The 16,266-nt window shown below is 41.1% G+C and overlaps 1 protein-coding gene across 3 annotated transcripts in view; it reads left to right on the plus strand.

The window, feature by feature from the left end:
- LOC139541194 (uncharacterized) overlaps positions 1–16,266 on the plus strand; it is a 106,045-nt gene that overhangs the window by 81,171 nt on the left and 8,608 nt on the right. For all 3 annotated transcript variants that reach the window (XM_071345572.1, XM_071345571.1, XM_071345570.1), the window contains 2 exons: positions 873–1,016; positions 6,952–6,994. In XM_071345572.1, the coding sequence (XP_071201673.1) occupies positions 873–1,016; positions 6,952–6,994 (187 nt within the window). The remainder of the gene's footprint in view (positions 1–872; positions 1,017–6,951; positions 6,995–16,266) is intronic.

Below are 16,266 nucleotides of genomic sequence, written 5' to 3' on the forward strand. Positions count from 1 at the left end.
CATGATACAGTGCATTCGGAAAGTATTCAGACTCCTTCCCTTTTTCACATGTTGTTATATTACAGCCCTATTCTAAAATTGATTAAATACTTTTTCCCCCTCATCAATCTACAGAAAATACCCCATAATGACAAAGCGAAAACAGGTTTTTTATATTTTTGCAAATATATTATAAATAAAAAACAGATACCTTATTTACATAAGTATAAAGACCCTTTGTTTCCATTGATCAAAGAGCTTGAGAGGATTTGCAGAAAAGAATGGGAGAAACTCCCCAGATACAGGTGTGCCAAGCTTATAGCGTCATACCCAAGAAGACTCAAGGTTGTAATCGCTGCCAAAGGTGCTTCAACATAGTACTGAGTAAAGGGTCTGAATACTTATGTAAATGTCATATTTCCGTTTTTAATTTTTAATACATTTGCAAAAAAATCTTTAAAAAACTGTTTTTGCTTTGTCATTATGGGGTATTTTGTGTAGATTGATGAGGGGAAATAATATCATCAATTTTAGAATAAGGCTGTAACGTATCAAAATGTTGAAAAAGTCAAGGTGTCTGAATACTTTCCAAATGCACTGTATATGTTTTATATTAGAATTCTTTCAATATGTCTCTGGTGTAAGGACCATTTATATGTAATAGAAAGCAATTTGGCTTTGTACTCTATTTCCTGTGTTACATATTGTCGACTCGTTTGTTTTCATTTGAGGACAGAAATAATACTGTATGTTGAGATGTCACACAGTACACTTGTCAACCAACATGAAAGAGACGGAAAATACCCAATTAATACTCTCTCAATGTCTGTCTCTCTATATCTATATTACTCTCATTGTTTTATTATCTCCTCCTCTTTCTCTCTCTCTATCAGGTGCTGGGCTGTTTTGGAGATCGTCCCCCAGATGTCAGTTCAGAGGGTTATGGAGGAAGGTGTGGTGAACACTACCAGTGGTGTCGTCTCTGAGTCCTCTCCAACAGCCTACACCATGGTCTACTCTAACATCTCCCTGGAGGAGTGCGTACAGTACTCTATTTCATACACTCTTTTCTGCAGATTCTCTCACAGACCCAATAACTTCAAAGAGTTACAGTTCATATAAGGAAATCAGTCAAGTGTAATAAATTAATTAGGTGCATCGATAAAATGCAATTGTGTTTGTTGTCCGTAGCTTATGCCTGCCCATACCATAACCGCACCTCCACCATGGGGCACTCTGTTCACAACGTTTACCTCAGCAAACCGCTCGCCCACACGACGCCTTACACTCATTCTGCCATCTGCTTTGTACAGTTGAAAGCGGGATTTAACACACTTCTCCAGCATGCCAGTGGCCATCAAAGTTGAGCATTTGCCCACTGAAGTAGTGAGGACGACGAGCACGCAAATGAGCTTCACTGACACGTTTCTGACAGTTTGTGCAGAAATTCCGGATGTGGAGGTCCTGGGCTGACATGGTTACATGTGGTCTGCGGTTGCGAGGCCGGCTGGACCTACCAGATTCTGAAAAAAGACATTGTAGGCGGCTTATGGTAGATAAATTAGCATTAAATTATCTGGCAACAGCTCTGGTGGAGATTCCTGCAGTCAACATGCCAATTGCATGCTCCCTCAAAACTTGAGACCTCTGTGGCATTGTGTTGTGTGACATAACTGCACATTTTAGAGTGGCCTTTTATTGTCAACCAGCACAAGGTGCACCTGTGTAATGATCATGCTGTTTAATCAGCTTCTTGATATGCGGATGGATTATCTTGGCAAAGGAGAAATACTCACTAACAGGGATTTAAACACATTTGTGCACAACATTTAAGCTTTTGTGTATATGGAACATTTCTGGGATCTTTTATTTCAGCTCATGAAACATGGGACCAACACTTTACATGTTGCTTTATATTTTTGTTCAGAATATAATAGTGTGTCCCTGTGTGGTGTAGTGTATAGTACCACTTACCAGCCTCTCTAAGGAAAGTTGGTTAAATACAAATAGCAGCATCTGTTTCACCGTTCACACACTACTTTATTACATTCTCTAACGTGCTATTAGAGCCTTTGACGAGCATCCCTTTGCTTCTTTCACTATAAAAAGATTGTCAATGGTTCTTGATTTCTGAAATATTATGAAATTACGAAACAATTCTTCCAAGTGTATTACTTTTATTTTATTTTGAAGGGAACACTTCTAGGGTACACAGTAGATTTTTGTAGATAGAAGGAGCTCTTTGGTAAAAGGGTTAAATTGGTCATCAAAAGGAAAGGAGGACCAAGACACCCTTCATTTAATTAAAATGCCTTTATTTGTATGGGCATGTTCAATGGAACAAAGATTTTAAAACTCTGTATTTCAGATGAAGGCCATGCTGCCAAATTGAGTTTTAAAATCTTTGTTCCATTGAAATTGCAATACAAATAAAGGCATTTTAATTGTATGAAAAGTGCCTTGGTCTTCCTTGCTTTTTATATCCTTTTTTTAATTTTAATTTGATTTCCATGGAAACTGTGATGATAGTTTAATACTGCATAGTCTTGGTGCATTTTCTCCCCTGGTAACTTGTGTGGCCAGGCCTGGGTTTGTGGCAGTTTGCACCAAGACATGAATTAGGCAATGAAAACAAGTTAAGCAGAAAGAGAGTGTACACAGAATGTTTTTGTTTCTGTATTCTTCCTCTCTTCATGGTTGAAGGCATAAGATGTGATGTGCCCAGTCGACTTCTTCTAGTTCCTCAGGCTCGATGATTCAGCCAGCTCTCTGACACTCAAGCCATTTTACAATCCATACAGGGTTGTATGTATTTATATTCTTAAGTCCTGCTTTCATCTATATATGAGAGCATGTGGGCAGATGGCTGGATGTATTATATATCAGGCAAGATTAAGATTAATTATTCAGTGTTGTTTGTGTAAGGTTGGGGAATAGCAGACCCCTGGGGTTGGTTGGAGACCAAGTGTCAGGGTTTGCCTCAGAGGTAAAAGATAATGAGGAAATGTATTCCCCTCCAGTCCTGCTTCATTTCCACTGACTGTCAATGCTCTGGTGGAAAGTCCCCAACAACATTACATTCAAAGTAGGGGAATTCTCACAACCAATCCACACACCAATGCTGTAACATGCAAGCAGCTTGTACTTACTTAAAACTAGCAGTCAATTGGTAAAGAGAAGGGATTTACATGTATAGAGCACTGCTTGTCTGGTAAAGTTAATGTAAAGCAAAGTGGCTCAAGAGTATTGTTTGAAGTCATGATATCGCTACTGTCTATTTATGCATAGGTCATGCATAGGTCAAAGACAGGGCCACTTATACGTAAACACTCACAAACATGTCAATAGTATAAAATCAGTTGTATCAATTCAGTTGTAAAGGGAGGTTTTAACAGGAACCCCACCTGTATGGTATTCTGCCATTTGGATCATGTTGACTTGCAAAACTGTTATTTTCAATATAATAACTTGACATTTATTTAATTTATTTCTCACTCAAATGTATTGTTCATCAGTCATCCATTTGAAAAGTTTTGTTTGTATTTTTGCTCAAAATGGCTCTGAATGCTATTGACAGGTGTCTTATGCTCTGTAGCATGTTGGTATTTGTGCTTACAGAGAGCAACAGTGCCCCCTAAAGGCCAGTGTCTGCCAATCACTGTAATGAGGATCAGCTATTCTTACACCATGCAAACAGTCTGCTAGCACATGGAGAACACGCAATAAAACAACTGGAATCATAACTGTCTATATTTACCAAGCAGATGCACTTTTCCCTGTGTGTATGTGTGGAGGTAGCGGTGATCCAAATGTTGTTTTGATTGTCCTTGACATCTCAGTGGCAATATTAAAGATCCAGCTGTTTGTTACAAATCAACAGCATGTCATATGGTGTGTATCTGTGTTTATGAGTGGCTTTAAAGCATAAGTACAGTAGTAGTTAAATCCAGGCCTGTTTGTTGTATTGTGTGTTTTTCCCTGACAGCTTGGACAGTGTTTTGACGAAATTTCAACCCTTAGCCCTAAATCTGCCATCCCTCTCTGCTACCATGTCTCCAACACCCCCTACCCTTAGCCTCACATCATCCTGCCTCTAGGAGGGTAATGAAGAGAAAGGCTTCCCTGATGGGGAGAGAATGTTTAGCAGGATTTACTTACCTTTGCAGAGGGATTTGAAAGGATTACATCCCCACATCTTCACCCAAATTGTTTTTCTACTTCAAGGTCATGGAGTGATTGTTGTACTCAGCTCTTGAAGTGCAGAACTGCAGTAGCTCATGAGGCTGGGACTCGGCAGACAGACATGGCTTTATGATAGCGTAGGCAGAACTAAATATCCACTGTTGTTGACATACCCAGCCTGCTTATTAAGGCCCAAACACTGATTGTTTCTGTCAGCAGAAGTGCGCCCACATTTGGTTTTGCTTATTCCACAGAAAATTTGACAAAGACTTGGGGGACAAAACCACGAGGGTATCTGGGCTCGATTGAAAATGTGGGCCATCCAATTTCTTAGCAAAGCTGTGGAACGATTTGAAAATTGGAGGTCAGACACGGAACGTTTCACACAATCCGGGGCGAGAGAGACAGCGGCTCCAGAGGCGTCCTGAGAAAGAAATAATTAAAGCCGGAGAAATTCATTTGCACCGGAGTCACAGGAAGTCATGGAGGATGTCATCATATCCTAAGTACACTATATATACAAAAGTATGTGGACACCCCTTCAAATTAGTGGATTCTGCTATTTCAGTCACACCCATTGCTGACAGGTATAAAATCGAGCACACAGTCATGCAATCTCCATAGACAAATATTGACAGTAGAATGGCCTTACTGAAGAGCTCAGTGACTTTCAACGTGGCACCTTCACAGGATGCCACCTTTCCAACAAGTCAGTTCATCAAATTTCTGCCCTGCTTGAGCTTCCCCTGTCAACTCTAAGTGCTGTTATTGTGAAGTGGAAACGTCTAGGAGCAACAAGAGCTCAGCCGCGAAGTCGTAGGCCCACAAGCTCACAGAATGGGACTGACGAGTGCTGAAGCGCGCAGCGCGTAAACATTTTCTGTCCTCGGTTGCAACCTCAGCACAAGAACTGTTCGTCTGGAGCGTCATGAAATGGGTTTTTCCATAGTTCCAATGAAGGGTAATCTTAGCGCTACAGCGTCCAATGACATTCTAGACTATTCTGTGCTTCCAACTTTGTGGCAACAGTTTGAGGAATGCCGTTTCCTGTTTCAGCATGACAATGCCCACATGCACAAAGCGAGGTCCATATAGAAATGGTTTGTCGAGATCGGTGTGGAAGAACTTGACTGGCATGCACAGAGCCCTGACCTCAACCCCATCAAAAACATTTGGGATGAATTGGAACGCCGACTGCAATTCAGGCCTAATAGCCCAACATCAGTGCCCTACTAATGCTCTTGTGGGTGAATGGAAGCAAGCCTCTGCCACAATGTTCCAACATCTAGTGGAAAGCCTTCCCAGAAGAGTGGAGGCTGTTGTAGCAGGAAAGGGGGGACCAACTCCATATTAATGCCCATGATTTTGAAATGAGCTGTGCGACGAGCAGGTGTCCACATACTATTGGTCATGTAGTGTATTACCTGTCTCGCTCACAAGAGCCCTAGTTAAATGTTTTAAGCATCTCACTGAGAGAAACTTAGGATTTTCTCTTCAATTTAATCTAAAAGAGACACATACTTTAGCTGACACGGCTAATAAATGGGTGGAGGGATTGTGTGTGTGACTAAGACCTATTCAGTAGAAATGTACAGTCCTCAACAATTGACAGTGGCCATATAGCACTCCTTACCTTTGACATAGCTGCTAAGAAAAATGGACTACAATTACAATAAAAGCACAGTAATTCATAGTTTTACCACATATTGTATTGAATTTGTTATATTTAGACCAATGTTTCTAGTTTCTTCTCAACATAATCTCCCCAGTGATTTAAATAGCCTGCAACCTACTGTTAGAAATATTTTGTGCGTACTGTAACTGCTCCAAATAAAGATACATCCCTGAGAATATGGCCTTCTGGCTACCAAGAAAATCTATTTGCATTTCAAAGACACAAAGCGGATAGCCAGAGGCGAAGACTTTATGAAACTTAACATGTGAAAAAGTGAATGGAGAATCACCCCACACAATCGCTATGGGCAGCTTGACACTTCCTGTGACTGTGTGCAAAACTACAAGTGAGATGTTGTACCTACTACTCCATAACAGGAGACACATTAGCCTGATTCAACTGATGAAAATCCAGCCTGCTAAAAGCGAGTCCTTAGAAGCCATACAAAGCCTAATGATGTTGGAGCTCCCACGTATTATCTTAATACATGTAGCCCACCCTGAAGTATCTGTTTTAGTTTGTAACTAATTGAAATCCACAGAAATCACCAAAGCAATAGACAAAAGTATATCTAGGACAACCTTCAGATGAGCTTTTGATCTATTTTATCAGCCGATTCATTAGACAGACGGATGCTTTGTGCCCATTTCTCCCAAAGGTGAACCACTAATCAGTAGCTCTGCCACTGCAACTGTCTGGCAGTTTGTTTCAAGGGATGCAGATGTGTGCAGCCAACTGTAAAGAGGAATCAGCCTCCTCATCCTGGGAGCGCAATTATGTGGGGACAATGCACAAAATAATTGTTTGCAGAGGAAAAGGGAGTAGAGCAGCACTGGTTACTGCTGTTTTACACCACACTCTTCAATGCCTTATTCTCCTGTGCAAGCAATATGAAGGCTGTAACACGTCAACACCAATGCCATTCTTTCCTGCAATTATATTTATTTTGGATTTTTAAGAGTTTTATTTCATAGCACAGCTGTCGATACACATAAGGAAACATAGGGATTAGTGCACAACTGAACCAATGACAAGTGTCTGGAAACTTTTTGACTGATCATTTGAGTGGAGATATTATTCATGACAAATCTCAATTCTGTTTTTTCTTCTTACAGGTCAGAGAAAGCAGGAGAGATTGCAACAATCCCACTGACAAAGGTAGGAGAGTTTACTCCCGTCAGAGTTACTCAATATTCCCTGTTATTTAGAGACTGAATGTAAGGTCATGGACTGACATACTCAGCCTGTTATACATCATTATATGGTCTCCATGGAGGCACATTTTAAAGACTATAGTCTCTATCACATGTTTCTGGTCAAAACTAGTTCACTAAAACTGGTCATTGGTTGGATATTAATAAAGGTAACTGCCAAAATAAAGGAAACACCAACATAAAGTGTCTTAATAGGGCCACCACGAACCAGAACATCTTCAATGCACATTGGTATAAGTGTCTGGAACTGGGGAGATGCGATACCATTCTTCCACGAGAAATTCCATAATTTGGTGTTTTGTTGATGGTGGTGGAAAATGCTGTCTCAGGCGCTGCTCCAGAATCTCCCATAAGTGTTGGATTGGGTTGACATCTGGTGACTGAGACGGCCATGGCATATGGTTTACATTGTTTTCATGCTCATCAAACCATTCAGTGACCACTCATGCCCTGTGGATGGAGGCATTGACATCCTATGGGGGCATAGCCATGGTAGCCAAAATAATGGGCTGCCCAGAATTTGTATAGATATACCCTAAGCATGAAGCAATGTTTTAATTGCTTAATTAACTAAGGAACCACAACTGTGTGGAAGCACCTGCTTTCAATATAATGTGTATCCCTCAAGTGTGTCAATTATTTTGGCAGTTACTTTATGTACAGTTGTTAAGGTACTGTATGTGAATAGCTTGAAGTGGACCACCCTCTAGTTGTTTTTTTATGGGTGCCATTACCTCAAAGCAAAGAAAATTAATATTTTTCATAGCACCTCAGGTAGCCACTAAGTTTTACTCCAAAATACATCATTATCGATAATAAGGATACTCCGGTGTTATAAATGTGCCAAATCACATTGTAAACAGTGTGGGGGGTAAAGAAGTTGAATTAAAGGTATAATCATCAATCTCTTTAGGGGTCTATAGAAAGTGAATAAGAAAAGTATAATTATGACAAGAGGCAAGCAAAGCGGACCACTCAGCCAGACTCCTGCATTTATCCCCCTTACACTTGGTGTCTTGACAACAAACAAGAACACCTTTCCTCCGGTTTTGTACTTTGAAGAAATGCAATATGTTTGTTTGAAATGTACTGTAGACGACGAGCAGAAGAAACTGTAGTAAACTGTTAATACATGTGTGGTACTATAAGAACACCAATGGCTTGGTGGTGTTCCTCTCACAAACATGTATCAGTGTGCAAATAGAATGTCAACCAAGCAAAATGGCTTTTTGTAGAAATACACAATAGTATTGTAGCACCAATTGTAATATTTAAATGGCTTTATAGTTGTAATATCACAGTGCACCTGCAACATTCCAAGGGCAATATATTGTTAAAAGGGGGGAGATGGGGTGGGGAAGAGAAACAGAATGCTTGTCTAGTAACGCTTGGAATGAGATGAGTGCACAGATAGCATGGTAGTCTTCCACAGAGAACACATACACATGAGAGAGAGGTGTTTTCTGTGGCAGTTCAAGCATAAAAAACATGTATTTTTCTGTGTCATCCCAGTGGCCTGTTTTCTAAACATCATCACAGAGGGAGAAGAGATGTGAATCACACATGAATAATGTATGCATCTTTCCAAATATTGTCAAGTACACTAGAACCCTTTAATTTGCTTGAGCTTTAAGCTCTACTGAAATTGACCTTTTCCCACTCTCCTATACAGCCAGTGAAAAGACCTATGGGATGTACCTGTATTTCCTATAGGACCTATGGGATGTACCTGTATTTCCTATAGGACCTATGGGATGTACCTGTATTTCCTATAGGACCTATGGGATGTACCTGTATTTCCTATAGGCCCTATGGGATGTACCTGTATTTCCTATAGGACCTATGGGATGTAGAAATTATATCATTTATTCAGCTTGTGGCTCAGGAGATATGAGTAGTAAAGCCAGTGACTTTGACTTTTGAAGGTTACTATTGAAAAGCTTACATTGCGCATGCAAACATGCCATGATCAATTGTCTCTGTGTGTCATTTAGTGCTTTGTGATAATATGAAATGTAAACCCATCATCCACATTATTATCTCCCCGCGTCTGCAAACAACAACAACACCAGAAGGAAAGTCAGAGAGACAGCTTGTCTCCCAGATCTGGGCTTTGGGATAAAGAATGAATTATTCATCATCGTTTTTTTCTGTCGCATAATACTTAACATTCCTTTCCTGTCTGTTGAGAGAAACTTCCCTGTGCTTGCAGCGTGCTCACTGCTGTACCCGTTGGTAAACAGAGGTTTTGATACAGTCACGTTGGGTTCATCAGGGTGAGGATCCTTTCCACTAGTTGTGTTGCTCTGTCATCCAACTCCACCTCTCATGGCCAGACCGCAGCCTGCAGCTAAATGATGATGTATTACCCTGTCCCCCAGAGATGAGAGGTCTCCTTTCACTCTCATGGATGAAGCAGTCAAGCACTCTACAGCCTAATTACATAACCTTCAACTGGACAGACATTTAAATACCATCTGACTGGATACTCTGATGGAATAGATTCTACTCAGGTTACCAGTGACTGCATAAGCCCTTTTTTGTTATGTGAGACAAACGTTTGTCAGCAATCTTTGGTTTAATCATTGTTGCTGTTTATTCATGATTATGAATCCTGATTTACTGCTGTATATCTATATGACACTACATGTCTTCTAATGTCTCACCATCACTTTGTTTCTACCTAATGTGGAACAAAAATGTCATGCAATCAGTTTATCTGCAGGGGTTGAACCTGTCTAGCAGAGTCTGACCTGAGCTAACCTCACAGCAGTGTGGCCTGCTATGAGGTGGGGTTGTGAAGGGGTTAGCGCTGTGTAGTGTATGGTTCAGGGTGGATTGACACTGTAATGTCAGGAGGCTGATCTGAACCCTGAACCTGTTAGTGGTGGTGGGGCAGTACTGTATGCTGACTTCATAATTAGCCTGCTCCTAATCCTTCCCCAGTGGTTCTTTATCTGCCCAGCCTCACTTAGATTCTCCCTATACTCCTCTGGACAATACAGCAGATCAATGTGAAAGTTTGAGACAGTGTGTGCGTACATGCGCTCATGTACATGTGTGTGTGTGAACAGTGTCTGTGTATGTTTCTGTCTGTGTGAGTGCATGCGTGGGTTACTTTGCCAGCATACTCAACCTGTCACCGTACCCATGGGGATTAAGTGGCAACTCACAATAGCGGAGAGCTGTATGAGTGACAGCTGTAACTCAGCCTCTCTGGGGAGAGATCGGGATCCAGCTCCCCAGACCACTGGTCCTGTCATCACACAGCCTCCTTCCCTCAGCAGCACACAGGGCTTAGTGTTGCCTCACATTATTCACTGCTACAGTAATCCTCATGCACTTCTCCTGAGGTGGATACCAGGCTTTATTGAAATTATGAATTGTTTCAATGTGTTGCTACTGCGCATAGCTTTGTGAATATATCTACTGTACTGTATGTTTTATGGATGTCTGAGGAGGCTACATGTTTTCATGCTGCCACCTCTTGCTGACTCTGTGATATCACTTGGCCTGGTCAGGCTCACAGAGCGGGGTAGGGCAAATATGTGGAATATGACACGCTATTATCCATTTTAACAAACATGCTGGGCGTGTTCCATCTGCAAAACAATTAAGCCAATTTAACCTCCGCAGCCTGTATGATAATGGGACTGCATTGAGATTGTCTCTAGCCCAGTGCGGTCCCTGTGCCTGTTGTTTCCACTGATTCTCTTTCCCCCTCCAATGTCTCTAAGTGCAGTGAGTCGGAACAGGGCGAGATAATAGGTTATGATGGTGATGTGCTGGTTTGATGTGATCAGGATATGTTTTGAATCATTTACAGTGGAACTGCTCAGATAAACCAGTAATGACTTCCTGGGGCTCTAATGAAAACATGCAGCAATTACTTTACCTAGGGTTTGGCTAATGTGCTAATTGGTACACTTGGTGGGTACTAAGTGTATAGCACAATAGCACTGAACTGGCTTACATAAACAGAGCCATTTAACACCCTCCACTTTGACGGTTCTGTTCTTGTGATTTGTCAACCCATATGTACCTGTCACTCTTGTCTGATTATTAATGATGGTAGCTAGTTGATGATGAAAACAATGTTCAGTAGTAGTTAAGTCCTCTCCTACACCTTATGAATATTGATTGGTGGGAAGAAATGTATATGGTGCCAAAGAAAATGTAAAACACCAACGGCTCGAGCTAACAGCTGTCAGAAGGCTGCCCCCATAAGGCATCTTTAGAGAGGTTTCTTGTAAAAGCTTTCACAGAGTGGGATTCTGGCGATGAACAAGTATCTGGCTTCCTGCTTAGGTTATATTCTTTGCGGAGGATTGTAGCATACTACTATAGCTGTTCAAGTTGTGTGTCCTCATCCTTGATCATTGTAGAACATGTTCCAGTTTTGTCAAAGTAATTTGATTCATACTTTGGATCAAAACTCAACCAAATGTGTATCAACTTGGGAGTTAAATCATGTCAGTCAAGGTGCTGTAGGAAGCATTTCTTAAAAACCCGAGCAGTTTAGTAGTGAAATGAAGGCCCTCCCACTGGGCACACATTGGTTGAATCAATGTTGTTTCCACGTCATTTCAATGACATGACGTTGAACCAACGTGGAATAGACGTTAAATTGACGTCTGTGCCCAGTGGGCTGTCTGTCTTCATGAAGGCCTTTTCCCCAAGCAGCTCATCTTTAAACATTTCCAATGAAGTCTTCACATTACCGAGTCCATTATCCACCATTTCAATGTTTTCTTTCCCACTTTAGGACTAATTCTAAAGCAGAACATCCACATTGATAATCAAAGCGCGTTCTCTTCACTTTCAAACTTGAAAGGGAGCTGGGGAGAACTTTGAAGTGCACTCATGGGCCTGAGTTGCCTGAACTTTGGTTCTCCCCCACTCACATAGATCAGCCGTACATCAACCCACCCCTGCAGCGCCTCTGCTGTAAACCACTAGATCAGGCCAGAGTGACGCCAGCACAGAGGTCATCTGCTCCCAGATCAAGCTGCACCAGGACCCTCTCTGTTAGGGGGAAAACACGCCATCCCACCTGCCAAATAAATCACAGCAGAGTTCAACAAAGCTTTTGATTTACTGAATGCACACAGTGGTATTTAGTAACAATACAAGTCATTGATTCGAATCGCTGTGGTGCCAACCTTGATGTATATGTAATTACGGATGATTGAGTGTCTGAAGCCGCAAAATATGGGAAGGGATTATGCAAATTATTGCGTAAGAGAAGCCTAATGAGATTTTCCAACGCTGAAGGCGACAGCAGGAGGTATGATGGGCCCTGTCATCATCTGTTATGACATAGCCATAGGAAATGTTGTTGTTTAGGTTCAAGCAGGATGTTTCCACCATCATCAGAGGAGAAGTCAAGTCAATAACTCAACCGAATAGAAAGACCATGTTTGGGCTCGCAACACCAGTGACATGTGGTTAAAGTTTTAGGATTTTAACTATACAACTGTAGGATTTTAGCTACACAAATTGACAGCTGTCATCAGGCACTTTCCCCAAAATTTTGTTATTTCATGATGTGTTCATAGGGCCTTAAAGTAGCCTAGATTAATATTTCAGGTAAGTATTTGAATTCATCAATGCAGTATGTGATTTACACATAAGTGTTGACAGCTGAAACTCGATTTGTAGATTGACAAAACGGCCAGAATAAATCCAAGGAAAGATTTTTTGAAGTCTTGACATTCCCTGAGCATCTATTACTTACAGCACTGTGGTCTGTGGCTCTGGTCTATCTGTTTTATATGTGCAGATGCTTTATAGTTTTCCCGTAGCTTCTACCTTATTTATCTCACCTTAAAAGTGATCCAGTGTGCTGCTGATTGAAAACAGCTTGAGAGATCCCAGCTAGTTGCTGTTCTTTAAGGCCTTCTTTCATGCTGAGATTGTTTTGGTTCCCATGGAAACCATGCCATATTAAATAGCGTAGCACAATGTGCTTGATTTCTTTTTGTGAGAAAATACAGGTCTTTAGTTTGATCAGGTGGACAGTTTCTGACTAGACAGTGGTCTTCCTCATCACCTAAGGAACGTTTCAAGGCCAGTAAAGATTGACTTGTCATGAATGTGTATTGTGTATTTTGATGAAGGTTAGAACAGTATAGCTATTATTTCAATCTAGATTACCTGAGTAATGCAGCAATGTACAGGTAAGTGCCAAAATAAAGGAAGCACTTGAGTAAATGAGGGATACAAAGTATATTGAAAACAGGTGCTTCAACACAGGTGTGGTTCGATTAGTTAATTATGCAATTAACATCCCATGCTTAGGTTCATATATATGGGAGATTATAGAGTGGCGCCTGAGACAGCATTTTCCAACACCATCAACAAAACACCAAATTATGGAATTTCTCGTGGAAGAATGTTGTTATATTGAAGCTGTTCTAGTAGCTCAGTTACCCAATGCCCTATTAAGACACTATGTTGGTGTTTCCTTAATTTTGGCAGTTACCTGTAGGTGATATGAAACTAATGGCTTTTGACGTCGACAGCTAAATCGAAAGAAGACCCTCATCAGCAAGACGCACAGTGTGTTCTTTCTCAAAAGGTTATCTCAGTCTTGGTTAGGGAAATATATCTGAGCTACACAGCCTTTGGGCTTGTCTGAGGCAGGGAGAAGCAGATCCACTGTCTTTTCAAGACGACTGGCGAGCATTTACGCAGAGTTATGAAGAGGCCTGAGTCGAGGTATAACTTTGTCTGCATCTCTGTTACTGGAGGCACTGCAGAAGTGGGTTATGTGGTATTTATGGTTTCAAGATCCTTAATTTCACCTACATTGCCATTTGTCAGAGAGCCACATCTTCCATATTCTGGCAACACCTCATGGGCTTTCCATTTTTGGAACTTGTCCTCAAGCAAAATTCACTCTGATTAATCCCCAGATGAAATTTGGGAGGACTATTCAACTTTTCGCTTCCAACAGATCTATCTTATTTTGGGTCCATTTTACTCTAGAACCATAGTCTACACATGGCAGATATATTCCTTATCTCCCACTGAGCTGGGATGCTCAACCATTTGACTTATATCACAGAGGAGTGATAGTAATGTAGACCGCAAAGGCTGTCTGAGGCGGTTTGATGTGCAGTCCATGAACAAATGTAAGCTTTGCTCAGAGTAGCCTACCCCAAATTCATAGTCATGTGAGAAACTAAGGGGCAAGGTTTACTTACTTCTAATCAAGTGAAGACATCATTTTATGTTCAATCTTTGGCTACAGTTGCATTTTGTAAATGTCACGTTATCACAAGGAATCTTGAGAAACTTATTCAAGTGTTCTATTTCCCAACTCATTTAAGGTGTTTTTAATGCTCTGGTTTCTATCTATACTTTAGTGTAGTGTTTCCCAAACTCAGTCCTGGGGCCCCCCTGGGTGCACGTTTTGGTTTTTGCCCTAGTGCTACACAGCTGATTGAAATAACCAACTCACCATCACGCTTTGATTATTTGAATCAGCTCTGTAGTGCTAGGACAAAAACCAAAACATGCACCCAGGGCAGGAGGGGATGGGGGGGTTGGAAACTATGCCTTAGTGGACGCTTTACACCCTAGTCTGAGACAATGCATATTAAAATGACCTTTCCGAATGTGATGCTTCTCAGATATGAATATAATTTCACTCCTCTCGAGAGATCAGCAGTTATAAAGCTCCTGCATGATATTTTTGGAAACATCCTAAGCACTCACTTTTGTGAAGTTATAAAGTCATTTGATGTAGTTCAGAAGCTGACATAAATGATGCATCCACAGTCAATCTGGTGTAATAGGTGATCCTGTTGGTCTTTTCATTGCCAGTGTGGCCTCTACACTAAAAGTTACAGGTCACACTTCCCAGTTTAATGTCTCCACCACAACATTTACAGTACTTGGTTTTCCTCAAACTTCTGGATAGTCTGCTAATGCCATAGTTTTAACAATACCTAACATCATTGAGATTTTTTGGGACCATGTGAGAAGAGGCATGTTTTTAAGGCTGCTGCAATGTCTTCTTGTCTTAATTGAGATAGGGTCAGTTTATCCCTGGTTAGGGTCAGTTTATCCCTGGTTAGGGTCAGTTTATCCCTGGTTAGGGTCAGTTTTTCCCTGGTTAGGGTCAGTTTATCCCTGGTTAGGGTCAGTTTATCCCTGGTTAGGGTCAGTTTATCCCTGATTAGGGTCAGTTTATCCCTGGTTAGGGTCAGTTTATCCCTGGTTAGGGTCAGTTTATCCCTGGTTAGGGTCAGTTTATCCCTGGTTAGGGTCAGTTGCTTATTTAACAAACAGCCTTTGTTTTACAGACACTGGATTTGGTATGTCAATTGTTTCTGAGAATCAGCTATTTTCTCTGTCTAATACTGTATGTTTTTAGAATTCCTGGGTGTAAGGGTTTCCTGTCTGGGCAAAAGAAAGCCGGCCATTGAACAATAATCTGTCCAGCAGTGTGCCTTGGGGCATGCAGTGAGACACTGCCATGAGCAAGAAAATGTGTGATCTAATTTAGGGCCAGCGAGGCGTTCAATCTTCCCTCTGCGGACTGTTGGCACTCCACACCATTCAGTTTGTCTTTGTTTTGGAGAATGCTGCTTTCACTGCTGTTCAAAATGTATTCTGTCCATGCCATCAGGGTCAAACCCAGCAGGAGATGCCATGCAACAGTTTATTCTGCTTCCCTGTCCCTGATGGTTTAAATCCATTTGTGTTTGTTTGTGAGGCTGAGATTCTGTGAACTCATGAATCACAACATTGAAGAAAAGGCTAAGAGCAGGCCATGTTGTTTATGGTCTCCTTTGAGCTTCTTTAGATGATCAAATGTACTGTACTTTATTGTACTGTATTGGTCAGATGTCCTTGCATGGTTTTATGATGGGACATAAACCTACTACCTTGCGACATTCGCTCTTCCACCCTCCACAATGCCAGGAAATTACATAAAATATGGACAAGACTTCATACCATGTTTTGGTATGTAAATGTTTTGGTATGTAAATGTATGGGCACTGATGCTCTAAATGATTGAAATCATAATACTTTGCAGATCAACTGATCAAACTGACTGAAAGTGTTACTCTATGCCTCTTAAGCATACATCCTGTATACAAATGTACAGTATGCATCATGGTGTGGGAGAGAGGGAGGAAGAAAACCTGCATTACTATTATTGTTATAGATATTTTCAGAAACCCAGAACCCTGTCTTTCAACT

The sequence above is a fragment of the Salvelinus alpinus genome, chromosome 16, assembly GCF_045679555.1.
Source record: "Salvelinus alpinus chromosome 16, SLU_Salpinus.1, whole genome shotgun sequence".
In the NCBI taxonomy this organism is placed as follows: domain Eukaryota; kingdom Metazoa; phylum Chordata; class Actinopteri; order Salmoniformes; family Salmonidae; genus Salvelinus; species Salvelinus alpinus.